The 24,949-nt window shown below is 53.3% G+C and overlaps 1 protein-coding gene across 30 annotated transcripts in view; it reads left to right on the top strand.

Annotated features, from left to right (window-relative positions):
* The window catches only part of MACF1 (microtubule actin crosslinking factor 1), a 146,759-nt gene extending 122,929 nt beyond the window's left edge, over window positions 1–23,830 (top strand). For 13 of the 30 annotated variants that reach the window (XM_042793746.1, XM_042793744.1, XM_042793751.1 and 10 more), the window contains 31 exons: window positions 766–997; window positions 1,713–1,939; window positions 3,074–3,196; window positions 3,302–3,403; window positions 3,843–3,944; window positions 4,051–4,224; window positions 4,331–4,486; window positions 4,645–4,842; window positions 5,178–5,306; window positions 5,624–5,797; window positions 6,588–6,743; window positions 6,883–7,089; window positions 7,223–7,342; window positions 7,567–7,736; window positions 7,897–8,056; window positions 8,747–8,941; window positions 9,663–9,791; window positions 9,872–10,015; window positions 10,128–10,316; window positions 10,664–10,781; window positions 11,334–11,497; window positions 11,835–11,849; window positions 12,722–12,884; window positions 13,032–13,186; window positions 13,432–13,506; window positions 14,297–14,314; window positions 16,520–16,637; window positions 18,989–19,200; window positions 19,775–19,885; window positions 21,805–21,928; window positions 22,280–23,830. In XM_042793746.1, the coding sequence (XP_042649680.1) occupies window positions 766–997; window positions 1,713–1,939; window positions 3,074–3,196; window positions 3,302–3,403; window positions 3,843–3,944; window positions 4,051–4,224; window positions 4,331–4,486; window positions 4,645–4,842; window positions 5,178–5,306; window positions 5,624–5,797; window positions 6,588–6,743; window positions 6,883–7,089; window positions 7,223–7,342; window positions 7,567–7,736; window positions 7,897–8,056; window positions 8,747–8,941; window positions 9,663–9,791; window positions 9,872–10,015; window positions 10,128–10,316; window positions 10,664–10,781; window positions 11,334–11,497; window positions 11,835–11,849; window positions 12,722–12,884; window positions 13,032–13,186; window positions 13,432–13,506; window positions 14,297–14,314; window positions 16,520–16,637; window positions 18,989–19,200; window positions 19,775–19,885; window positions 21,805–21,928; window positions 22,280–22,536 (4,617 nt within the window). In that variant the 3' untranslated portion in view covers window positions 22,537–23,830. The remainder of the gene's footprint in view (window positions 1–765; window positions 998–1,712; window positions 1,940–3,073; window positions 3,197–3,301; window positions 3,404–3,842; window positions 3,945–4,050; window positions 4,225–4,330; window positions 4,487–4,644; window positions 4,843–5,177; window positions 5,307–5,623; window positions 5,798–6,587; window positions 6,744–6,882; window positions 7,090–7,222; window positions 7,343–7,566; window positions 7,737–7,896; window positions 8,057–8,746; window positions 8,942–9,662; window positions 9,792–9,871; window positions 10,016–10,127; window positions 10,317–10,663; window positions 10,782–11,333; window positions 11,498–11,834; window positions 11,850–12,721; window positions 12,885–13,031; window positions 13,187–13,431; window positions 13,507–14,296; window positions 14,315–16,519; window positions 16,638–18,988; window positions 19,201–19,774; window positions 19,886–21,804; window positions 21,929–22,279) is intronic. The other 17 variants (XM_042793753.1, XM_042793756.1, XM_042793742.1 and 14 more) reach the window with 8 other exon arrangements.
* Window positions 23,831–24,949: the final 1,119 nt, after the last annotated feature.

Genomic DNA, 24,949 nt, shown 5'->3' with positions numbered 1-24,949 from the left:
GCAAACACCAACACTGGGGTCCTGCAGAGAGGGACCAGAGCTGGCAAGCAGAGCGCAGAGCTGTCCTCCTCACCAGCAGAGATGGTTTGGGATCTTCAAGGCCAAAGTTGACTTTTCTTGGAAAAAAAAAATAATAATAATAAACCCTGCTAGACCCCCTTCCTCTATCACTCTTGGCTTTCTGGTTCTGCTTTTGTTGAAGCCCCGGCTCCGTGGCAGCTCGCTCCTCCCCGTGTGCATGCAGCCTTCCACCGTCTCCCGCTGACCTTGCCGGGGTGGTTTTCTTGCTGGCCTTGCACCAAGCAGAGATTTCTGTCAGCACCAAAAACGGGCGCTTTTCCAGCAGCGTCTTTGCGCGTATGCTCGGAACAACCGGGATTGGGTCTTCTTGCCGCGCTGCCCGTCTGCAAGAAGCGAGACAGCCGTCAAAAAAAAAAAAAAAAAAAAAAAAAAAAATTGAATTTTATAGGGTTGAATCCCCGGTGACAAATCGCTGCCGGTGTTTTGGTGCGCGGTTGCCTGGGCTGGCTCCGTGAGTCTGACGTGCGGTTTGAGCTGGTGCCGCCCGGGGCTGTTTGGCAGCAGAGGGAAGCAGAGGCGGGCGCGAACAGGAGGCTGCAGGTTTCGCTGCTGTTGCGGGCGGCGTTCGCCCTCTCCGAGAGGCCGCTGGGCCCGGCGCCGAGGGCTGTTGCACCCGCGGGGAGCGACGCAGCGTTGCTTAAATCACCTCACCCCGCCCGCCCTAACGGCCTCGCTCTTCTCCAGTTCCACGATAAGATCGAGCCCATGCTGGAGACGCTGGAGGCCCTCTCCTCCCGCCTGCGCGTGCCGCCCCTCATCCCCGCCGAGGTCGAGAAGATCCGGGAGTGCGTCGGCGAGAACAAAAACGCCACCGTGGAGCTGGAGAAGCTGCAGCCCTCCTTCGAGGCCCTGAAGCGCCGCGGGGAAGAGCTGATCGGCCGATCGCAAGGAGCGGACAAGGACCTGGCAGCAAAAGGTATCTCCGGGTGGGTTTGACAGGAGGCGCTGGCTGGGCTGGGAGCGGTGCCCAGCTTCTCCTACCCAAACCGTGGCTCCATCGCTGTTGGGAAGGGTTTGATGTCCCAGGGGGTGCATTTCAGAGGGTCTCCTGGGCTTAGAAGGAAAGATGAGTCCTCTGTGTCGAGGTGTCTGGTGCCTGCTTCCATCTGGAGCAGGCAGGGTGGTATCAGCCCGAGGAGACAGAAGTTTTTGTGAGCTGAGCCCTCACGCGGAGCCGGTCTCTTGTGGCAACCGTTGGTGGCCCCTGTGAAATGATTTGTTGGTGTCGATTCAGCATCTAATGGAGGGAAGGAACATCCCCAGCACAAAAAGACCTGTCAACACGATTGGCACTAATTGGCACCTTTCTTGGCAGCTCAACAGCCAGCTCATGGACTGAGGGAGTGTAGACTTCACGCTAGAGGTGGCCAGAACAGAAGTTTGTTGGAGGAGAGTGTACGGGCAAATTTGCCCTGAGCTTGCCTGCGCATAAATAAAGGCTTTATTTCTGCAAGCTGGAGTTTCTCATGTCGCTCAGTATCTATCAGAGTTAATGCTCTGATAGTCCTGGTCATCTTTAATTCCCATTTGAATATTCTTTTGGCTCTTTCTAAGAGGAAAGTGTTTGCAAAATGCTTCTGAGTTGTAAAAAGGTGTCCTCCTTCACTGAATGTTTTCATTCCTTTCCTCAGTAATCCAGGATAAGTTGGATCAGATGGTCTTCTTCTGGGAAGACATCAAAGCTCGGGCAGAGGAGCGTGAAATGAAGTTCCTTGATGTCCTGGAGCTCGCAGAGAAGTTCTGGTACGACATGGCAGCCCTCCTGACTACCATCAAAGACACGCAGGACATCGTTCACGACCTGGAGAGCCCAGGCATTGACCCCTCCATCATCAAGCAGCAGGTGGAAGCGGCAGAGGTGAGGACCGTGGCACCGTACCTCAGTCTGGAGCTTGTCTGCACCCAGCTTGTAAGCTAAGCTGGGACAGATCTCAGATACGAGCATGGCCAGAAGTGGCTGTAAAACAGTTTTGTAGGCAGTCAGTAGGATTATGAAATGTTATTTCCATTGTAATTTGGAACTGCAAGGAAAAAAAAAAAAAAAAACAGAAGTGTGTGTCATTTATCCCTCCCCACCACCACCACCACCCCCTGTTCCAGACAAGGAAGTGATGCTTAAATCACTTTATCTGATACTGTTTTGGGAAGCTTTTCAAGCGTGCGGCCAGAGTTGTGTGCCCACTTGTTTTGAGTGATGTGGAGGTTTGCACGGTTCTGCTCCCAGTCTGAGTCGAAGGCATCTCAGTGCTGTCTAGCGTGGGAAGTGTATATTTAGATTTTGGTTAGACTGGAGAGAAGTGTAAAGCTGGACGGGCTCGGATTTGTATGTTATTGGTTGTTTCAAATAAGTGGTGAAATCCACTTCAGGTGGATTTTTCTGGAGTTTCTCATGTCCCTCAGTATCTCTCAGAGTTAATGCTCTGATAGTCCTGGTCAACTTCAATTCCCATCTGAATATTCTTTTGGCTATTTCTAAGAGGAAAGTGTTTGCAAAACACAATCCACTTCAGGTGGATTTAACTTAACTTGGACCTTGAGGACCAGGGATGTTTCTTTATGCTTTGCTAAGTTTGTCCTTGCTATTTCCCCTTTATAACCATTCTGACTCTGGTTTGCGACTTTTGAGTCTCAAATGCTAATTCCTGTATTGACAAAATACTCCTGTAAACAGTACATCTCTTGTAAACAACATCTTCAGCCAGGCAGTTCAGGCACACGTCAGGCTAAATACAGATGTTTTTCTTTTAGTTCCCCCGCGCCCCGTGCACACAGCAGCATTGTCACTGCGGCCGGAGGGGTGGGAGCGGACGAGGCTGGGGGTGACAGTGCTGGGGAGCAGGACAGCCATCTGCTCGCTGTGTGACCGAGTCCTGGGGGCTGGAGGCCAGGGAGCAGGAAGGACTCACCGTGCTCTAGCCCTCCAGTTCAGGGGGCAATTTTGGAAGAGCATTTAGCAATCGACGTGTTTCTTTTGTCGCTTTGTTACATACAGACTATTAAAGAGGAGACGGACGGCTTGCATGAAGAGCTGGAGTTCATCCGACTCCTTGGAACCGATTTAATTTTTGCCTGTGGCGAAACTGAGAAACCAGAAGTGAAAAAGAGCATTGATGAGGTAGGAAAACCAGCAGCCTCTCCTTCAGATAAAATCAGGTAGGAGCAAGTGGGAGCTCCTGTAGAAGAGCCTAACGAATTTTGCGGTCAATCTTGTGTTCCGCAGATGAACAACGCGTGGGAAAACCTAAACAAAATGTGGAAGGAGAGGCTTGAAAAGCTTGAAGAAGCCATGCAGTCAGCTGTGCAATACCAAGATACGCTTCAAGTAAGAGGCAGGGCTGTTTGTGTGGAGTGGGTAGACCTTGGGAACACCGCTGTGAATCCTCTCCCTGGAGTTGTACTGGGTTTTGCGCTAATGCAAAGCAGAAAACACCTCCTGGGCGAGTGTTTGCAGCCTCTGACAGAGCTCAACAACCAGCTCCATGGAAGAGCAGATATTTGATTGCATTTGTCTTCCCAAATCTGCTTCATTTCTGCTCGAAGCAGCAGGATGAGCCTGGCTGCTGTCAGGTCCTTATGCTGGGAGCAGGGAAGGAAAGAGCTTGCCAAAGCGAGTGCTGACCCAGCAGGCATCTCCGCCCTGAAAGACAAGTTTCGGGGTTGTCGGGTGATGGGGGCACCAGCCCCATGTCCCTGACCAGCTGTTGGGGGGGGAGCATGCTCTGCCATTCCCTTTGGTAACGACGTCTGCCCCCCCCTTGCAGGCCATGTTTGACTGGCTGGATAACGCCGTGATCAAACTCTGCAACATGTCCCCCGTCGGCACTGACCTCAACACGGTTAAGGAGCAAATGAACGAGATGAAGGTGAGCGGGCGGAGTGGGACGGGTTCTGCGGTGCTCGCTTTGCATCGCAGAGCTCGCGCTCCAGTGATTCATTTTGTTCTGGTTTTTGTCCTGCTTGTTTTGGCAGGAGTTTAAAATGGAGGTTTACCAGCAGCAGATTGAGATGGAAAAGCTTAATCACCAAGGTGAACTGATGCTAAAAAAAGCTACAGATGAGACAGACAGAGACATCATAAAGGAACCACTGACAGAGCTGAAACATCTCTGGGAGAATTTGGGCGAGAAAATTGCTCACAGACAGGTAGAGAGACGGCCTGGTCTCTCGCAAGTGCGGGGCTGAAACTCGCTGGGCTGCTCCCCCCTCTTCATGACTTAAACTTTCCTTTTCCATCCCTGTCCTTGCCCAGCACAAGTTAGAAGCCGCTCTCCTGGCACTCGGCCAGTTCCAGCACGCGTTGGCGGAGCTGATGGCCTGGCTGACCCACACCGAGGAGCTGCTTGACGCGCAAAAACCCATCAGCGGAGACCCAAAAGTCATCGAGGTCGAACTGGCAAAGCACCATGTGAGTACTCCCACTCCGGGTCCATATTTAGTCCATTCCTGTTGCAGGATTTTATTTCTCATGAAGGGTTCGCGTTGGTTCGAGTCCATGAGAGTGTGCAGGAATTAACAGCGGGTTTTAGAGAGGTGTCCAACGTTGGCCCAACTCGTCTCCTGTAGGTGCTGAAGAACGATGTCCTGGCCCACCAAGCGACCGTGGAGACGGTGAACAAAGCGGGCAACGAGCTGCTGGAGTCGAGCGCAGGGGACGACGCCAGCAGCCTGCGAAACCGCCTGGAGAAGCTGAACTCGTGCTGGGAGTCGGTGCTGCAGAAGACGGAGGAGAGGGAGCAGCAGCTGCAGTCCACGCTCCAGCAGGTCAGGGAGATGCAGCGGGGGGATTGCTGCTGGGGGTCCGCTTCCCCCTTTGCTTTGAGGGGGGGAAGGATTTAGAGAGACGCTGGGAGTTTTTTATGCAAGTTTTTCGTGTGACTCTTAGTCCTGGAGTGGTTCGGTGCCTGCCCAGAAGCATGGCAAGGACCAGGCATGCCCGCGTGGTTAAGGATATACCATGTATACCCCTCCTTAACGCGCTGGGGCATCCAGCTCTGCCTCTTCATCTGGTTTCGAAGCAAACGCGGCGTTAACCCTGGCGCATGATCAGTGGTGGCTGATGTCATCTGATCCGTGGCCGATAATATGTTCCCGAACAGGCTCAGGGTTTCCATGGTGAGATTGAAGACTTCCTCCTGTGGCTAACGAGGATGGAGAGCCAATTGTCGGCATCAAAACCCACGGGAGGTCTGCCAGAAACTGCCCGGGAACAACTCAATACCCACATGGTAATTTCTTAGGAGAGATCTTTAATGTTTCTGATTCAGCAAGCTCCTGCCTGTCAAATATCAGCAACAAAATTTCTCCCTTCCGTATCTGATGGGAAGAGTGCTTCTCTGGTCCCTTTTCAGAGATAATTTCGCACTTGGTGCCTGGGACAAGCATCATGATGCTTTAACAACCTTTCTCTGCTCAAAGTGACCCGTGGCTGTCACTTTGCTGCCTGCCCTGAACGTCATTTTCTCGTCACCCCGAGTCGCAGCAAGCCGTGGCCCCTCTCCTTGCTCTTCCTTTGTCTAACGCTTCGGTGGTGCCTCCTCTGCAGGAGCTGTACAGCCAGCTCAAAGCCAAGGAGGACGTCTACAGTCAGCTGCTGGCCAAGGGGCGACTGATGCTGCTGAACCGCGATGACTCTGGCTCTGGCTCAAAGACGGAGCAGAGCGTAGCGCTGCTGGAGCAGAAGTGGTGCCTGGTCAGCACCAAGATGGAGGAGAGAAAGGTAGCGTTGGCGGAGAGACACCAACCACCCTCGCCCCGTGAGCTGGGTCCCTGCTTTGCTGCTCTGCTTTCCCAGGAGGGAGGGAGCCAGTTGGGGGGGGATGGGGTGGGGTGGTTTTTTTCAGACAACCTCCCTCTTGGTTGGGCAGGTTGAGTTTCTCTTTCAGATGGCGCTGTCTGAGCGTCAAGCTGTTACTGTTTTTTTCTAGATAACCATCAGAGTTGGTTAAATCACACAGAAAATGAGAGTGAAATTGCGTTTTGGGTTAATTTAGAGGAAGGATGGGAAGGAGCCTCCCGCGGCTCTGAAAGGCAGGCTTTGTTGATCCTCTGCGAGACAGCAGGCCAAATCTTCCTCCGAGCTGACTCCGTCCTAGGCTTTTGGCCGGTGATGAGATAAAACAAGGGACACAGTGGCCTCAGCCCAGAATAAATTTGCAGTGCTGCAGCTGTTGCCATCAAAATATCATCCACCTCATTCACCAAGCCGCTCTCCCCACGGCGATCCCTTTCTCGGGAAGCTGAGGGTGACGCAGCTGCTCGTGCGCCGATGAAGGTCTCCCCTTTCAGGGGCGATTCTTGTTTTGAAAGAAAGCGGTGGCTTTCATGGAAACCCCCCTCCCCTTGGTAAACAAGTCGCGTTCCCAGACCGAGGCGACGAGGTTCCTGTTAGAGGGATGTTTCAGCAGGGACACAAAGGCCGCCTCTGTCTGCGAAACCGCCGATCGTGAGCTCTCACCCTCCACGTTGTGTTTTTTCCCTCCTCCCTTTCTCCCTCCTCGCTGCGGCAGGCGAAGCTGGAGGAGGCGCTGGCCCTGGCCACGGACTTCCAGAACTCCCTCCAGGACTTCATCAACTGGCTCACGCTGGCCGAGCAGAGCCTGAACATCGCACCCCCGGCCAGCCTTATCCTCAACGCTGTGCTGGCCCAGATCGACGAGCACAAGGTACCGGTGCCGCGAGCACCCAACAGCTCCCGGGGACGGAGGGAGCAAGGGTGGCACCTCATCTCCCCTGCGCCCACGTGCAGCTGGCAGGCACATCCAGCTCCCCTTGCAGACGGGAGAACATCTCTGCTGTTCACAGGTGTTCGCCAACGAGGTGAATGCTCATCGGGATCGGATCATCGAGCTGGATCAGACTGGGAACCAGCTGAAGTTTCTCAGTCAGAAGCAGGATGTGGTGTTGATCAAGAACCTGCTGGTGAGCGTCCAGTCCCGCTGGGAGAAGGTCGTCCAGCGCTCGGTGGAGCGGGGACGGGCTCTTGATGATGCCAGGAAGCGAGCCAAGCAGGTGAGAAACGTGGGAAGGGTATGACAAGACCCCAAGGTATGGCCAGCCTTGGAGGGCAAGAGGTCCCAAGACCAGAAAGGGACTGAGGACACCACCAGGGTTAAATTTCAATTTTGCTCCTGTTTCTTTGCAGTTCCACGAGGCTTGGAAGAAACTGATTGATTGGCTGGAGGACGCAGAGAATCACCTGGACTCAGAGCTAGAAATTTCCAATGATCCTGACAAAATCAAGCTCCAGCTCTCCAAACACAAGGTAGAGCTTTGCCAAAGCAAGATTGTTGCTGGACGCTGGGTGGAAGGGTGCTTTGTTGGGAGGGGCAGCAGGGCAACATCTCCTCTGCTGCCAGGGGAGAGGCATGTCCGTGCCTATCGCTGCCATGGAAAAGCTTCATCTGGGGATCTTCACAAGCACCACGTATCTTCAGAGAGCCAAGGCCAGGCTTTCTGAAGGAGTTTTGTTTTCTCTCTGGTTCTCAGGAGTTCCAGAAGACACTGGGTGGGAAGCAGCCCGTCTACGACACCACCATCAGGACAGGCAGAGCCCTCAAAGAAAAAGCCTTGCTTCCAGATGACACTCAAAAGCTGGACAATTTACTGGGAGAAGTCCGGGATAAGTGGGACACAGTGTGCGGCAAATCTGTGGAGAGGTAAGTCCAGCCCCAACGTTGCACCAACAGCGCTCCTTTGCCGAGGACTTATCAAAGGGGAGAGCAGAGGAAGGGAGGCAGTTTCATGGGGTGGTTGGAGGAGATCACTGGGACGTGACAAAAGGAGGTGAGTTTGTTCACGGAGATGTTTGTTTTACAGGCAGCACAAGCTGGAAGAAGCCCTCTTGTTCTCTGGCCAGTTCATGGATGCGCTGCAGGCCTTGGTGGACTGGCTCTACAAGGTGGAACCCCAGTTAGCTGAAGACCAGCCTGTCCACGGTGACCTGGATCTGGTCATGAACCTGATGGATGCTCACAAGGTGAAAGCGCCTTTTCCAGCTCTTCTCCGAGACATGAGCAGGGCTTGTCTTCCCCAAGAGCCAAAGAACAGAGGAGCCAGAGTTGGTACCTTGCTGCAGTGCCGCGTGTTTTGCTGATTTGCTTTGCTGCAGCAGACGGGGAGGGCAAAAACAGGTTGAACAAGTGGGAAGAAACTTTTCTGTTACTGGGAAGGTTACAGGAGCTAGAGCTCTGTTCTTCTGAGATGCTATCAGTCGGATCAGTTGAGGGGTTAGTTTTGGAAAAGTGGCTGAATTTACAGTCCTCTATAAACTTTGGTCTTGGCAGTTCTTTCCAGCATGACTTGCTCGTACGCTGAAATCCCCGGACAGGGGTTGGGCATCTGTTCAAGGCAGCTGCTGTGTTGCAGCCTGAGCAGGGACTGGAGCTTTCCTGCTCCAGGTCACGACCGCTTCTGCCAGGGTGGAAATCTGGGGCTCCTGCCCACACATACCTACACCTCAACGCACTCGGGAGCTGCCCGCCCTGTTTAGCTCCCTGCCTACCTGCCTGCCCTCCCATCGCACGGGTCGTGGTGAATCCCAGATGTGGGTGCAAAACCCGTGTTCCAAACTATTTCAGGTGTTTGCCCCTGGTTTTTGACCCCTCCACATAAAACAACCCACTGGGACTGACTAGCCCTGCTCGGCTTCTGCCCTCTCTCCTTCCAGGTCTTCCAGAAGGAGCTGGGGAAGCGCACAGGGACAGTCCAGGTGCTCAAACGTTCCGGCCGGGAGCTCATCGAGAACAGCCGAGACGACACGACCTGGGTGAAGGTGCAGCTGCAGGAGCTGAGCAACCGGTGGGATACGGTGTGCAAGCTGTCCGTGTCCAAACAAACCCGCCTGGAACAGGCCTTGAAGCAGGTGAGCAGAAGGCTACAGGTGAAAACAGCCTCGGAGAGCTTTGAGAGGCTCCAGGGTTGTGCCGGGAGGTCAACACAAACCTCAGAGAAGAGGTTTTGCCCAGTGACTGATCTCCTGGCCAAGAAGGACACCCCAGCCCTGCAGCAGTTGCCAGTGAGAACTGCAAAGCAGTGCGTTGCTGTCAGTTATTTACTTATTCTTTTCCCCAACAAAGAGCTGATAAAAACCTGATTTGAAAAGGGAGGATGAAAAGATCTCGCCGATGTGCACAGCAGGAATAGAGCTGTGATCAGAGACTGTCCAGGCTGGTGTTTGCTAATGTCCAGTGCAAGAGAGACACCTAGATTGAAGCTAATTAAAAAAAAAAAAAAAAAAAAGTCAAAGGCTCTTAAGTAACTTTTATGTCAGCTAGACAATTTACAGAATAAACTACCCAGGTGCCAGATTGATCAGGACACAGGTAGTTGTGCTGTTTTTAAAAACATTTAGTTCTTCAGTACAGCTGATGCTGACGGGAGGGAGGTGCCTGGCCTCTGCGGGACCCGTCTGCTGGTGCTGCACAAACCCAGCCCAACAGACAGGGCTTTTCCCCCCCCTCTATTTTTTTCATTTGATTTTTAAAGTCCCTTTCAGCCTTTTGTCTCTCCAGCTCTCGGCAGTGAACGGAATGGCCCCTTTTGGGAGGAGGAGGGCCAACGCTTGTGCTTTTGTGTTGCCGCAGGCAGAGGAGTTCAGGACGGCCGTGCACATGCTGCTGGAGTGGCTCTCGGAGGCAGAGCAGTCCCTGCGCTTTCGGGGAGCCCTTCCCGACGACGCCGAGGCGTTGCAGTCCCTCATTGACGCGCACAAGGTAGTGGGGAGCTCAGAAACGCAGCCCGAGCAAAATTTATAGGGGAGAATATTGCGAAATAATTCATTTGGGCCTTTCAGGAGTTCATGAAGAAAGTGGAGGAGAAGAGAGTGGACGTGAACGCGGCGGTGGGCATGGGGGAGGTCATCCTGGCCGCCTGCCATCCCGACTGCATCACCACGATCAAACACTGGATCACCATCATCCGAGCCAGGTTTGAGGAGGTGAGTCCATCGAGCTTTGTTCCAGGCTGATGGTGAGAGGCGCCCGTGGGGTGCTGGTTCCTGGCCCGGGTTTCCCATGCTGGGCTGACGGTCGGCTCCGTGTTCCCAACAGGTTCTCACGTGGGCAAAGCAGCACCAGCAGAGACTGGAGTCTGCGCTTTCCGAGCTGGTGGCGAATGCAGAGCTCCTGGAAGAGCTCCTGGCTTGGATCCAGTGGGCTGAGACAACCCTGATCCAGCGGGACCAGGAGCCCATGCCACAAAATATTGAACAGGTCAAAGCCCTCATCTCTGAACACCAGGTGAGCCCAGTGCTGAACACAGCAGGCACTCGGGAGGAGGGGGGCGGGTGGATTTTCCTACCCCTCCATGGAGGAGGCACCGACTTCTCTGGGAAGTCCCTGTTAAAACCACTTGTGACCCAACCAGAGCTGTCACCTGGGAGCAAAGCCAGCCCGGGAGCTGAACTCCAGCGTTTGCAGATCCAACCCAGCACCGTGCAATAGCTCAACCACAACCCCCCCGTTGCCGGTGCTTAATGCTCCCATCCCTCTGGGCTTGGCGTGTCCCAGCGGGGATCTGGAACAACAGGAGATCGAAAATATCTTGAAACTGCAAAGCTTTTCTTGTCCCTTCTGTGTTTTGACAGTCCTTCATGGAGGAGATGACACGGAAGCAGCCAGACGTGGACCGGGTCACAAAGACGTACAAGAGGAAAGCTACTGAGCCCCCCCATGGGCCTTTCATCGAGAAGTCCCGCAGCAACAGTACGTCTCCACTCAATGCACAACTTTCAGTGAAACGTGCCACGGCGGGAGGAAATGAAACACATAGGAAACTAATTAACTTTCATTATCAATTAACAAGGCATCCTGCATTGACAGCCACCAGGAAGGCAGTTGAAACCTGTCAGGAGGGGAAAAATCCAGGTGGCATTTTCCAAAACACCCGTGCTGGGGCGTGCTGCGCCTGGGGATGCTTGTGCTGCCACTGCTCTTCTCTTTCTCCCTGCAGCTGCTTTGTGAGGAGGTTTTGGGGTCTTTTTTACGTTGTTTCTTGAAGCCAGAGTCCGACGTGAATTCCCAAGTGCAAAGGGAGCGCTGGGGGTGGGGGGAGGTGGGTTGGGTGTAGAGCCATCCGTCACCCTGTCCTCCTACCTGGGGACACTGCGTCCCTTCAGAGAGCAGCCAGCAAGGCTGGGGGAGGTTTTCTGTTTGAAAAATAAAATGTATTTCATCGCTGCTCTTTCCTGGACCGCACAGACTTGCTGAACCCATCAACACCACCCTCAAACCGATTCCTTTCCTCCCTTTTTCCAGGAAAATCTTTGAGTCAGGCCGCTCCCCCCAGCATGCCCATTATCTCCCAGTCAGAAACCAAGAACCCCCGGATAAACCAGCTCTCGGCCCGCTGGCAGCAGGTCTGGCTGCTGGCGCTGGAGCGGCAGCGGAAGCTCAACGATGCCCTGGACAGACTGGAGGAGGTAACGGCCACCGGCTGCTCGGGGCAGGGAGCGGGGAGGTGTGAGGAGCCTTTTAAATTAGTGCTGCCCCTTGAACTGCCCAGCTCTTGCAGACGGTTACTGCTGCCTTTCTGAAAACGCCAAAAGGAAAAGAAATATTCCTAAAATGTTAAGGCTGAAAACTACCTGCTGTAATTAACTGCACATTAATGAACTGCTTTGTGCCCCTGCAGTCGGTATCTGTAGAGGTAATGACAGCCAGGCCTGCTTTACTCCTAGTAATTAGTTTAACAATTACTGTCTATATCTTTTTCCAAACATCTAATGTAATTTTTGTTTTTATTTATGCTTAACAAAGCAGCTATGCCCAGAAGTGAGTGTTTTTGTTTTTTGTTGCTTTTGCTGTAGGTCAGTTCAGTTTATACGTATTAATGTTTTTTCTTTGTTGCTTTTAACTCCAAGAATGTTTAGACACAAAAAAAAGAAGCGCTAAAAATTGTTGCATTACCTTGCTGTGAGCTGCTTGAGCTGGTGGGGTTGTGGGAGTCCTTTTGGGGGGGGTTGTTAAAAAGGGTATTAATTTAAATTGGAGGGTGTGTGGCTCATCTGAGGCTGGTGGCAGAGCCACAGGGCCAGGGTTTGCAGAGCTGAGATGTGCCTCAGGCGCTGTCTTACCTGGAAGATGAGCAAGAAATCCCTTCTCAGCTCCTTCGATGGAAAGGGAGAGGGGAAACGTGGGCCCCAAATGGTGCCAACGATGAGTATTCCTCCCGGGCCGAGCCTGGCGAGTCGTTAGGCAAAATCCTGGGTGAGGAAGCATCCCCAAATGCCCGAGCAGAGACGGAGGGGGGGGGGGTGTGTGTGTGTGTGTCTGTGTGCAAGTAGCTGGTATCTCTGCATATGTGTGCGTATGCCAGCGTGGGGGATGCTGCATCCCGTGTCGCTGATGCGCGGTCCACGTGGTGGCTGTCGGCTACGCTGTGTGTCCTTCTGTTCTGGAAAGTTGATCTGAGCAGCCCCCTCGTTAACGGGGGTCGTCTGGATAAATCCAGATTAACCTTCCTGGGAGGGTGGGCGGTGCAGGGCGGTGGGCGTTAATGCCGGGAGCTCGGGCACGGGCTCACCTGAAGGCTGGTGTTTTAGGGTGCTGTAGAGCTTGGGGGGGGGGGGGGGGGGGGGGGGGGGTGTGTGTTGTGCTGCTCCTTCGGGGATTTCCCCCACTGACTCTCCTGGGTTTCCTTCCAGTTGAAGGAATTTGCAAACTTCGACTTCGATGTCTGGCGGAAGAAGTATATGCGCTGGATGAACCACAAAAAATCCCGTGTCATGGACTTCTTCCGACGCATCGACAAAGACCAAGATGGGAAGATCACCCGGCAGGAGTTTATCGATGGCATCCTGGCCTCCAGTAAGTCCCTGTCTGCCTGAAACGAGCTCAGCAAACGGCCACGTCAGCGTGATGAGAGGTTGTCCCTGCTCGGGGACTGAAGATGTTCTCCAACATCTCTGATGAGTGAGGTCCCTGCGTCACTGGCTCATTTCCCTCTCTTTCCAGAATTCCCCACCACGAAGCTGGAGATGACAGCGGTGGCCGACATCTTTGACCGTGATGGCGACGGCTACATCGATTACTATGAGTTTGTGGCTGCTCTCCATCCCAACAAGGACGCCTACCGCCCCACCACTGATGCCGACAAGATCGAAGATGAGGTAAAGCACCAAAAGAGATGGGTGCTGGGGAGGTTCAGGCTGCGGGTTGGCAGTGGGGAAGACAAAAAGGAGACAAAAAAGGGATTGTGGTTGTGCGGAGCCAAAATAATTGCCTGGTACTGACAGTACCTACCGTGTTTTTGAAGGAGAGGCTGCTGAGGGCTGCGTGTTATCCAAGCAGTGCCTCGTATTTGGGGGAGGCTCCCAAAATCTTGGTCCCTCACTTCTTTTGTTGGTGATGGCAGGTCACCAGGCAAGTGGCCCAGTGCAAGTGTGCCAAGAGATTCCAAGTGGAGCAGATCGGCGAGAACAAATACCGGGTAAGGCTGAGGGGGCCAAACGCTGCCCCGGCAGCACAAATCCTGCTCCCCCTTCCTACCCGGGGAGGGGGGGGGGGGGTGCAGATCACTGATGGGGTGCTCAGCCTGGCGCAGGGGGGACCCCCCTGGGCTCCCCGGGGCGAGATGGAGACCTCGTCCTCCGGCTCCCGGCGGAGGTGGCTGGGTCGTGTTTGCCCAGCGTCGTCCTCGGCCCCAGGGCGTTCCCCGAATCGGGAGAGCATAAAAGTGGCCCTGTTCTGGGGCAGCCGGCCCGCCGGCCCCGTGAAACGCTGCATTCACTCCGCCGGCAGCCGCCCTTGAAGTTTTCCTCGTGGATGAGTGTACCTTACGCCTGTGTTTTTCTTAGCTCGCTCCCGAAGAAGGGAGAAGAATTTCCTTAAAGAATCTCTTTGTAACGAGCTTGCTGTTTACATTGCAGATCGTTCACCGAGGTGAACCGGTGAAAGGAGCTGGCAGCGGAGCTGCCCGCTTTCCTGCCCGCTGTTTTCGGGGCTGATGCTCCGGCCGGGAGGAGCCGAGCCGCCGCGCTCGCTCCCCCCAGGCTGCACCGGCCCCAGGCTCCCCCAGCTTTTACCTTACCCCCAAATAGCATCAAAACCACCCCACCCCCCCAAATTTCTAACTACCTGCAGTTAACAGTTTTCATGGTTATTGCACTGTTAATCCCATAAATGTTTTTCTTGTTTTTCTTTCCCCTCCTCTTCCTCTCAACTTTCCTTCCCCCCCTGCCCCAATCCCCTCTCCCTACACAACTCCTCTCCCTCCGTAGTTCTTCCTCGGCAATCAGGTACAGTTTGCCTTGCGATGCTGTCTCTTACCTCTTTTTTTGTTTGTTTTTAACAAGTGTAGCTTCATGTGTCTGTGATGCTGCTCTGTCCTTTGTTGCTGTGGGAGGATGTGATCTGTGAGCGCTGCTCAGCAGAGCCTGGTACAGGGGAGTGCCTGAGCTGGGAGGGCCACCCCAAAAAAAGGCAGCACTGGGCAGAAAAAAGGGGAAAACTCAATGGAAAAAGCAGGATTTGACAAAAATGGAGAGATTTTTCTCTCCGTGGCTCCTTTCTCAGATGCATTGGGGATGTTGATGGTACCGGTGGCAGATCACAGCGCCCTGCATCGGGGAGCGCTGGGACACAGACGGGCTCGTGCCCGGGACTGTCCTTCGGGGAAGAGCCAGCCTGGATGAATCCACGGGGGTACAGCTGCCTGCACGAGAGCTGTACCAGGCTCTGGGTGGGTTTGAATCACAATCACCTTGGAATGAGAATGAGGAGTCCACCCCTTTAATCCCATAGGTAACGGTAACTAAACCCTCATCCCCGCTACACCCACTGAGTAACTCCTAACTGGAGCAAGGCTCACAAAACCTGCATGTGTCCCCGTGACTGTCATGACCCGGGATGAGCTGTGCAGCGTGTGTGAGTGCCGGTTGGGTTGGGGGGCAGAGCTCCATTTTTTTTGTTGTTGTTGTTCTTGTTGTTGTTTTTTTTTTGTTTTTTTTTTTTTAATGGGACTGGAGCATCACATGCCGTTATGATGTGCCCACTGCCCCCGCCCGAATAGAAAAGCATATTTTTCATGTGGAGTGCCCTACAAAAAAAAAAAAAAAAAAAACCATGCCAAAAAAGAAACAAACTTGGATGTCAGAAGTGGACCGATCCTAGAGAGCTCTGGCTTTAATTTAGGCAGTGATTGTAGAAGCATTTTCAACAGCAACTGAAAAATAATGTCAGTGTGGCAGCGGAAATGAGAATTGACGTCTCCCTGGTGCAGAACTAGCTCGTGAAGGACATGGTGTGTAGAGCCCGGAGAGAGGGGAGGCAGCCCCTGCCCGTGGGCACCGTGGCCGTGCCGCACGCCGCGCCGGGGCGAGCACATTTTGGTAGGACCCCCGAGCAGGGAGACCCCCCCAGCGCACGGTCCAGGGTCCCACCTCCCTGCGGGGAGGAGGGTCAGAGGTGCTGTTACCTCCTGCCCCTCTGCCTGCCGTGACCCATCTCAGCGTGGCTTTGCGCTCTCCCTTTTCATTTAGTCTCTTGGGTTTTGCTTTCTTACCCACCCAGGGAAAATGTCGCTGCTGTTTGGTTTTTTTTTTTTTTTTTTTTGAATCTTTTTAATCATTCTGAAGGTGGTCTTGCTTTCAAAGGCTGGGTCCCCTGTTCTCTCGTCGCATCAGGTGCTCTGTAGACCTGGATGAAGAGCTGCTACGTCCGAGCCAGGCTCCCGGTGTCCCACACCGGCTCTGCCGCCTGCCCGATGCAGAGTCTGGGCTTGGCTGTCCAGGAAATTTAGGGAGCTTTAAAAAACAGGCGCATGCTTCTGATTCAGGGTGCAATTGTTTGACATTTGCAGGTGTTTAAAATCACTAATGAACATTGCAATCACTAATCAACATTGCTGCGGGATTCCTGCCTGGATTCCCATCACTCTGCACTCACCGAAACATCCTCACTGGGTGATCTCTGCGGCAGGGGCTTTCTGGCTGGTGGGGTCAAGTCTGAGGCTCAGTGAAATTCCTGGACTTCAGACTTGATGATAAGAGGTTTCTCGCTCAGTGGTGACGCAGCACTGCTTGCCTTGCTGATTCACTGGCACTCAGTGGTCCGAATCAGCCGGCTTTTTTCCACGCGAGCTGCACCAGGAGGGTCATTGCATTGCCAGCCTCTATTTCCTTCAAAATAAAAGGAAAAAATACAATTCTGGCTGATAAAACCCATCCAAAGACCAAATTCCAAAACCTCATTTGCTGCTCTAAAAAATTCTCTTTCCAGCTTTAAAACTAAAGCACTTGGATTGTTACATCATCTTAAAACCACGCAGCAGAAAAGCTCTTGTAAATCGGTGCTAGCCTGCACTTACTCCAGAAGAACCTATCTGGAGATAACTTAAAAGTATTCAATAGATCAATAGAAGCTTTTGGTGCAGCCTGCTGCGGGAAGGGGCCAAGTGTCCCTTGTTGTGTCCCCCTTGTCTGAACTGTTCCTTGGCTCCGCAGTTCGGCGATTCCCAGCAGCTGCGGCTGGTCCGGATCCTGCGCAGCACGGTCATGGTTCGTGTCGGTGGAGGATGGATGGCCCTGGATGAGTTTTTAGTGAAGAATGATCCTTGCAGAGGTAAGGCAGTTCCTGGGGTTTATACAACTGGTGTCTTCTCGCCTCGTAAGGCGGGGTTTGAGAACCTGGTCTGCTGTGACTGTGAATGACCAGGTGGTGCCAGAGAGGGTCTGTGTTATCCGACTAACGGGCAGGACCTGGAGAAAACAGATCCAAAGCAAATCACAGAACTTAAAATCACAAGATTTGGTGATACTGCGCCAAAACTCACAGCATTTAGGCAGGTGTCTTGGGAGGAGAAGAGGGAAGGGTTGTGTTTCTTGGTTTTAAGACCCCAGTGAGCGGAGCTGCGTTGCTGTGCTGGGGGTCTCGGCTTTCCTTTGACGCAGTCGGTGCGTGCGTGTGACTGTGGGTGATGGAATAAGCTTTGTAAAGGTGACCCGAAAGAGCTCAGAAGGTTCAAAGCCAGGAGATGGTAAAATCCTGGTCTGAGACACTCTGGGGAGAGGATGCTCCGGCCCAGGATCCGTGAACTCCCTCACCAGACGGGGCAACAACAGTCCAGGCTCATCCTAGTGAATAAGGAGACATTTCTCCTGTGACTTTGAACTAACCTTGATTTCTCTCTGATGTATTTCTAATACAAGTTTTCTCAGTTGATTTGTTGTCTTTAGAGCCGTGGCAGAAGAGACTAATTTGGAAACCCTGAGCTGTGCAGGACCAGGCACCTTAAATACCTGTTTGCAGCGAGAGCTGCTGATGGTGCTGGGTCTTCTTCTAGTGCCTTAAAATTAACCTTTTCCTCCAGCACTGCCCATGAGGGTGGAAACGTGGCCCCCCTTCTTTTTTCTGGATTGCCACATGCCAGATTTGAGTTGGAAAAGGGGGCTGCATTTAGACATCGTTGTCCGTGGGGGTGTTCAGGGCTGGGTTGGATTTCTTTGGGGGATTTTGAAGACCGCATCCTGCTGTAAATGTGTCACTAAGTGTCACCTTACACAAGTGTGTCCCAGGGATTGACCAGCCCAGCAGCGAAACAAAAAAGGTGTTTCAGTTCAGCATTAATGTGGGAAAACTCAAGTGCAAGAAGCTCCTGGGTGAACTGAGCTTAAGGAAAACACAGCAGCACATTAGAAGGGAAAAGCCACCTAAATTTGGGGCTTTTAGGGCTGAGCGGTGTTTGCTGGAGCTCTTTTGGTGGGACACGTTTGGGTGGGGCGGTTGGGATAACACAAACCCAGGGTCACATACCGTGGGCATGGAGAACTGGAGTCACCTCCTTTCCAAAACCTTCAGTCTTGAGGTTTTATCGTGGTCAGAGCTGTCGGGCTGGAAGTGATGCTCTGCTGCGACCGGCCGAGAGCCGGGACCGGGGAACAGAGTAGGATCAGCAAGGAGGCTGCCCAGGAATGCAGTGCATCAAGGCTGTGTGTTTTGGAGAGCTCAGGTCTGTACTCCATATGTCCCTGTCTCACTGGGGTCTCTGAGATGGTAATTGCTTCGGATATGTCTTCTTCAAGCTGCTGCCTAACCGTTCCTCGCTTCTGCTGTCCCACGGCTGTTGCTGAAAGCAGCACGATTTACAGCGGGTACCGCTTGCTTCGGGGAACCTTCGAGGTTTTCTTGCTCCTCCGGCCTCCCCTGCTCATGCTTTGCAGCAGATGTTTTACAGCGCTGACACTGAGGTTATTTCCATCCCTCGGTTATCTCAGCATGGTGCTTCCCTTCTGCAGCTGCTTTCTTGGCTTTCTGGTCCGTAACGCATCGACTCTAAAATTGCTTCTGTGTCCCGTACAGCTCGGTGCATGCCCTTGCTTTCTGTTCGAAGACCGTGAGCAGGAAACACGTTGGCATGTGTCAGCTGGCCCAGGAGCTGAAGTCCACAGACTTTCTGCCTGCTTGGTTGCCCCTTTTTTATTGAAGGGAGACCCTCCAGCTCTTTGGGGCTTTTGGATGAAAATTTTAAAGTTGGCTGTTAATGGGTGGTGGTCACTTCGCTCTAACCTGTCCCCAAAAATTGGTGAAGAGCAGCCCAGAGCTGTGAGAGAGCAGAATCTCAACCCTGAAAAGCTGTTCTGAATGCTTTTAAGCCACGTTAAAGGTGACGTTGGCCACTGTTGTAACATGGTGTGTTTAAAGACCATCGGGACGCTTTCCCCAAGACTCAGGAGAATAACAGAGCATTCGGTATGAATTCGTGGGCCTCAGGCAGCTCTTAATCAGCCAGTTTCTCAAGGAGCTGATCCATGGCAGGAGGTGGTTAGGGCAGGGCAAGAGAGCTGGGACAGTCTTGCTGCCACCCACTCGGAGATGGGCTCGGGGAGACATCGCGAGGACACGTGCTCCGAGCCCCGGTAACGATGCCGGATTCATGCGAACCTCGGGCCCCCCTCTCCTTTGTCCCCCTTCAGCACGAGGAAGGACCAACCTTGAACTCCGAGAGAAATTCATCTTGCCGGAGGGGGCCTCCCAGGGCATGACACCGTTCCGATCGCGAGGCCGAAGGTCGAAACCATCCTCCCGAGCAGCCTCCCCGACGCGATCGAGTTCCAGCGCCAGCCAGAGCAACCACAGCTGCGCCTCCATGCCATCCTCTCCCGCAACTCCGGCCAGCGGAGCCAAGGTGGGGTTCGCGCGGGAAGCCTTCCTCTTTCCTCTCCTTTAGAGACCCGTCCCAGCAAGAGCAGGAGCTGCGGGTGTATGGAGGAGGAGGAGGAGGAGGAGGAAGGCTGGGGCTTGGGGGCTTGACGGTTACTGTGGTCTCCAGAAGGCGCTGACGGTGTCTGCAGGGAGGACCCCGCTGCCCAGGCCGGGGGGGCGGGGGGGATGGGACGGTGCAGGGCAGGGTTGCAGCCCAAACGGGGCGCTCGTGGCTCCGCAGGAGGGTCCCCGGCACCCGCCGTGCAGCCGAAGGCTCCTGGTCCCCGAGGCAGGGCTGGGCCGCAGGAAGGAGCCATCGCCCATCGTCTCTCCTTTCCCACCACGTCATTCGCCCATGCACGTTTTATTTCGTCATCTGTTTGGGATTTTTCCTTTTATTTTAATTTATGTGTTTCCCGTTTGGTTCTCGTTTCATTTTAGTGCCATTTTCCCCCTGTTCCAGATACTTTTCCATTTCTTTTTTTTTTTTTTTTTTTTTTTTCACTCACTTCCACCTCTCCCCCCCCCCCCCCCCCCTTGGATTTTCCATTTCACAGACTCCACATCACTTCTCTCGATGTTATGACAAACCCTGGTTGATAAACAGTAAAGCGGGCACCCCCCTGAGGGGATTCGATTATTCCGACTTCCAGCTCTCGAGCGCCGAGGTAGAGTATGGTCTCGCAGCCCCGAGGACCTGCTGACAGGCCGGAGTGCCCCTGGCACGGAGAAGTCCTGCTCCCCTGCCTGTTTTAACGCTTCCTTTGTGGTAGAGCAGCGCTTGTCAGCACCGCTAGCGCCCGGACTGTTAGCGTTTTTCATGGGTTTCTAACTCGGATTAAATAAAACGTAAAGCACAACGGCTCGCAATTCACGTTTCCCTGCTTTCAAACCAAGAGAGCGACATTTATCCACTTGTGCTTTTACAAAAAAAAAAAAAAAACAAAAACAAACAAACAAAAAAAAAAGGACGTTTTCCAAGCTTTCAGAGGTTTTAAGCAATGAAAAGCGGCCGCGTTTGGCGTTCAAAAATTGAAATCCAACAGCCGAGTTGAGACTTGAAAATCAGCTACAGCGCATGCACAGTAACCACGTTGCCTTCATTTTTATGAAGCGCTTGTATTTATCACTGTGTTGAAGCACGTCTGGTGTGTCCGGCACTGTCACTGGCTTGGTGCTCCCAGGAGGATGAATTCGGGATGACGCTTTGATCTCCCTAAAATTTCAGCCTCCTCATGGGCTTTCCTGACTTTGTGAATCGGTGAGGAGAAATCCTGGGTAGATCTCGGTGATTCACTGGGCCGTGGCGTGCGCCGGCAAGATAACCGCGTCTTGCTCGGCAGGGCTTTCACGCAGAAAAGGAATTGCTTTTAAATCATCAGAAGGTCAGGAGCACTTTCCCAATTGCCCTCAGTTGCCTGCTTGCTGCTGTTAACGTGTTTATAAAATAGGATCAAGGACAAGAACCGAAATCTCTGATGATGAAAACGGTACCTTCGCAATCACGTGTTAATGGATTTTAATTTCCGCGGTGTCCGAAGGGGAGCCTGCTGCTGGGCTGCCCCTCTCCCCCCCGCTGCAGCTCCAGTTTCATGACCTTTCAAGATTTCCAAGTTTCCCAAAACTCACAAAATCACAGGGGATGGAGGGGAAACCTCTCCAGCTGTCGCTTTGAAACTTTTTTTTCCCATTTAAAGCTTTTTTCCCCATTTCCCTCTGGTATTAATGTCCATCAACCCGGGGGTGCGGCTGGGCTGGAGCCGTCCCCGCAGCAATGTCCCCCCCCAAGCCCCGAGGGACGGGGGACAGTGCTGCCCCAAAGGCAGAGCGTTTGGAAACTGGAGCTGCCCCTTTCCAGCTGGATCCAGGTGCCCTCACCCTGCTGGCACCTTCCCCTTCGCTTTCCTCCGCAGCGGCGGGAGCAGAGCTGCCTGTTGTGCTGCTTTCCACCCGCCCCCCCCCCCCCCCCCCCCCCTCCCCACCATCTGCCTTTGCAACATCTTAAAGGTCAGGAAAAGCACCGTTTCAGGATGCGACCGCAGCTGATCCGTTGTGTTTTGTGTCCCAGTTTGTCACTGGTGCCTCTTCAAATTTCTCCGCCCTTGGGCGGTGGGAGCGTGGACCCGCCTGGGGCACCAGCCCCGGGGCGACATCCCTCCGCCTCGGAAAATCGCGCCGACAGCGGGATGCGTTTCTCAATTTGATCTTCCAAAATGGTCCTGAGCTGCTTAGCTGCTAAAATACCTACTTTTGCAAGATTTCACCTTCTTTTTGTGGAGCTTTTGAACGCAGGTGATGCTGTCCTCCAGATGGAGAGCAGCTTTGCTTTTATTTTCTTTTTTTTTTTCTCCAACAACTAGCTGTGCATCAGCCTACAGCGCACGGACTGCCATTACCCTCCAAATTTTCACGAGCCAGGGCTTTTTTTTCTTTTTTATTAACCGCTGCTGAAACAACAGCTTGTGTTCTCCTTGACCATTAAGATGGGCGTTCCTTAAATGTCAAAATCTTTTTGCCGAGGCACTGGTCTTGGCTGTAACAGCCCAGGTGACACCTAAAAGATGCTCTGCGTGTGCTTCCTCCCAAGGTGACCGCCTCCGCGGGCAGCAAGCTGAAGCGACCCACCTTCCACTCCAGCCGAACATCCCTGGCTGGGGACACCAGTAACAGCTCCTCACCGGTCTCTACAGGTGCCAAAACCAGTCGGGCAGGTAAGTTGGGTGCGAAGACCAAAAAACTCCTGCCGCTGCTCTTCCTACTTGTTTGCTTAAATTGGCAGAGAGGAGATGAGATCTGTAGGGAGCCCACCGCGAGTGGGGGAGGCTGGTGCCCACCACTGTGTCCTGCAGCGGTTTTGCAGTGCAGATGCTGCTGCTTCGTTAAAAGCTCGGGAATTAATCGCTCCTGATGCTGAAACACACACACACACCCCCCATGGAGGGGTGCTGGGCGGGTGGCTGAAAGCAGCCGGAGCGGGGATTTGGGTGCTGGTTGGTCCGGGGATGGGGGCTGAATCCTCCTCCTCCTCAGCCTGCTCACGGCGCTCTCGGTTTCCCGTACAGATCCTAAAAAAACAGCCAGTCGTCCCACCAGCCGCGCCGGGAGCCGCACGGGGAGCCGGGCCAGCAGCCGGCGGGGGAGCGACGCCTCCGATTTTGACTTGCTGGAAACGCAGTCGGCGTGCTCGGACACTTCGGAGAGCAGCGTGGCCGGCGGGCAGGGCGGCTCGCGCCGGGGGATGGCCAAGCCCTCCAAAATCCCAACCATGTCCAAGAAAACAACCACTGCCACCCCGAAAACTCCAGGCCCTAAAAGATAATACTGTACCCACGCCCTCCTGAGAGAAAGAAAACCCAACCTGTGTCCAATTTTTAACCCTGCTACGTACATTGGATGTATATTTATTCTAAATGGGAGAAACTATATTGTTAAAAGTGTAAAAGAAAGTTGTGTTATGAAGCTGCCTTATTTGGGTTTTTTGTTTTGGGTTTTTTTGTTTTTTTTTTCCTTTTTTGTAAGTTACTATTTTCATGTGAATATTTATGTAGATAAAATTTGCCTCTCGGCGACCCCTGTTCAGAGAGGGGCCTGGAAAACTGAAATGTGGGAGAGAAAGAAAAAAAAAAAAAGAAAAAGAAAAAAAAAAAAAAAAAAGGAAGCAAAAAAAGGTCAAGATGTGAAAGTGTAAAGAAAAACTAAAATATAAATAGGATTTCTGCGCGGTGCAGGGTGTGAACCTGCTTTATCTTTTAGGATTGTTTCCTAAATGCATCTTTATAAACTTAACTTGCTGTCTCAGCAAGGTAAATTATATTTAAAAACAAAGACCTGAATCCTACAGTGTTCAAGGAACTCTCTTTTTGTAAATCACAGATACCTCAACCAGAGAAACATGAGGTGAGGGGACTTGGGGCTTATGTTTCCATTTTTTTAAAGCTATGTGGTTTTACCTGAAGAAAGCGGAGTTTGACTTAATAAAATTTGCACACACTACAGCGAAAGTCATGACAATTGCTGTGTTGAAAATACTGTCCCGGCAACTTCGTTTGCAAAGAACAAAGCGGGGGTGGTGGGTTTGGGGAGGGGGCTCACGCTGGATCACTCCGATCCGTCCCTTAGCGGTGGTGGGTCCTACAATTTGGAGTGATGGCCTGCGAGACCAACCCAAGGTGTTCCTTACAGAATCACTATTTATCTGCATCTCTTTTTTTTCCTATTTATTATTTAACTGGTCATTCCACTTCCAACCAGGCTGAGATTGATGTGACCTCTGCTCCTAGAAGAAATCTGGACTTACACGCACAGTTGCTTGTCCTTGAAACGAGTCTCACCAGCACACTTGCTACAAGTCCTGTCTCGCTTTTGTACGCTACTTTTTCTTTGTAATAAAATCAAACTGACCAAGTGTCCAGGAGACGGGCCAGGGGAGGGGGCTCTCCAGAGCTCCTGTATTTATTAAATATTGTTCCTCTCCGGCTCTGACCGTGTTGCTGTGTGATTCTCTCAATTGGTTTAAATTGAGGCAAAACTGAAGCTCTACCAATGAATTGTTTAAAAAACAGACACATTTTTGTATTAAAATTGCTTGCGGTAATAAACAATCTTGCCTCCTACTTTATTCCCCAGTGTTAGATTTTTAAATACGAGACCTGGAGCTGTTATCCCGTGCGAGGAGGCGACGGCTGGGCCAGCCCCGGGGTGTCTGCACGTCCTTGCAGAATGGAGCAGGGAGCCACCAGCCCCCGAATTAAAAGGCCCGGGTGGGTGCTGGCGAGGGTGGTGGGTGGTGTGGGTACCCACTGGTGAAGTGGGTGCCCGCCGGTGAGGATGCCGACCGGTGAGGGTGCCTGTTGGAATGGGTGTTTGCCCGCGAGAGCGCCTGGTGAGGTGCGTTGTGTGGCGGGGTTGGGCGTGGGCGAGGTGGGTGCTCAGTGAGGTGGGTGTCCGTGGGGGTGGGCGCACAGGAGGAGTAACAATGGAGGGGGTGCCCGTGAGGATGGGTGCTGCTGAAGCAGGTGGCTGTGAGGGTGGATGCACAGGTTGGGTGCCCATGGGTTTGGGTGGCCAGAGGGGGGTGAGTATCCATAGGGGTGGGTGCCCATGGATTTGGGTGCCCAGGGGAGTGGGTGCCCGTGGGTTTGGGTGTCAATGGGGGTGTATGCCTGTGAGCCTGGATGCCCACGGGGGTGAGCACCCATAGGGGTGGGTGCCCGCGGGAGTAAGCATTCCTAGGGATGCGTGTCAATGGGGGTGGGTGCCTGTGAGTTTGGGTGCCCATGTGGGTTAGAATCTGAAGGGGTGGGTGCCCAGGGGAGTGGGTGCCCACAGGTGTGAGCACCCATAGGGGTGGGTGCCCATGGGTTTGGGTGCCCAGGGGAGTGGGTGCCCATGGATTTGGGCGCCCACAGCGGTGAGCATCTGTAGGGGTGGGTGCCCATGGGTTTGGGGGGTGGGTTCCCATGGATTTGAGTGCCCAGAAGGGTGGGTGCCCATGGGTTTGGGTGTCAATGGGGGTGTATGCCTGTGAGCCTGGGTGCCCATGGGGTTGAGCATCCATAGGGGTGGGTGCCCATGGGTTTGGGTGCCCACAAAGGTGAGCATCCCTCGGGACGGGTGCCTACAGGCTTGAGTGCTTGTGAATTTGGGTGCCCGCAGGTGTGAGCACCCATAGGGGTGGGTGCCCGTGGGAGTAAGCATTCCTAGGGATGCGTGTCAATGGGGGTGGGTGCCTG

The sequence above is a fragment of the Tyto alba genome, unplaced genomic scaffold (genome assembly GCF_018691265.1).
Source record: "Tyto alba isolate M040663 unplaced genomic scaffold, T.alba_DEE_v4.0 Super-Scaffold_20, whole genome shotgun sequence".
In the NCBI taxonomy this organism is placed as follows: Eukaryota; Metazoa; Chordata; class Aves; order Strigiformes; family Tytonidae; genus Tyto; species Tyto alba.
This window is presented reverse-complemented; position numbering and strand designations above follow the sequence as displayed.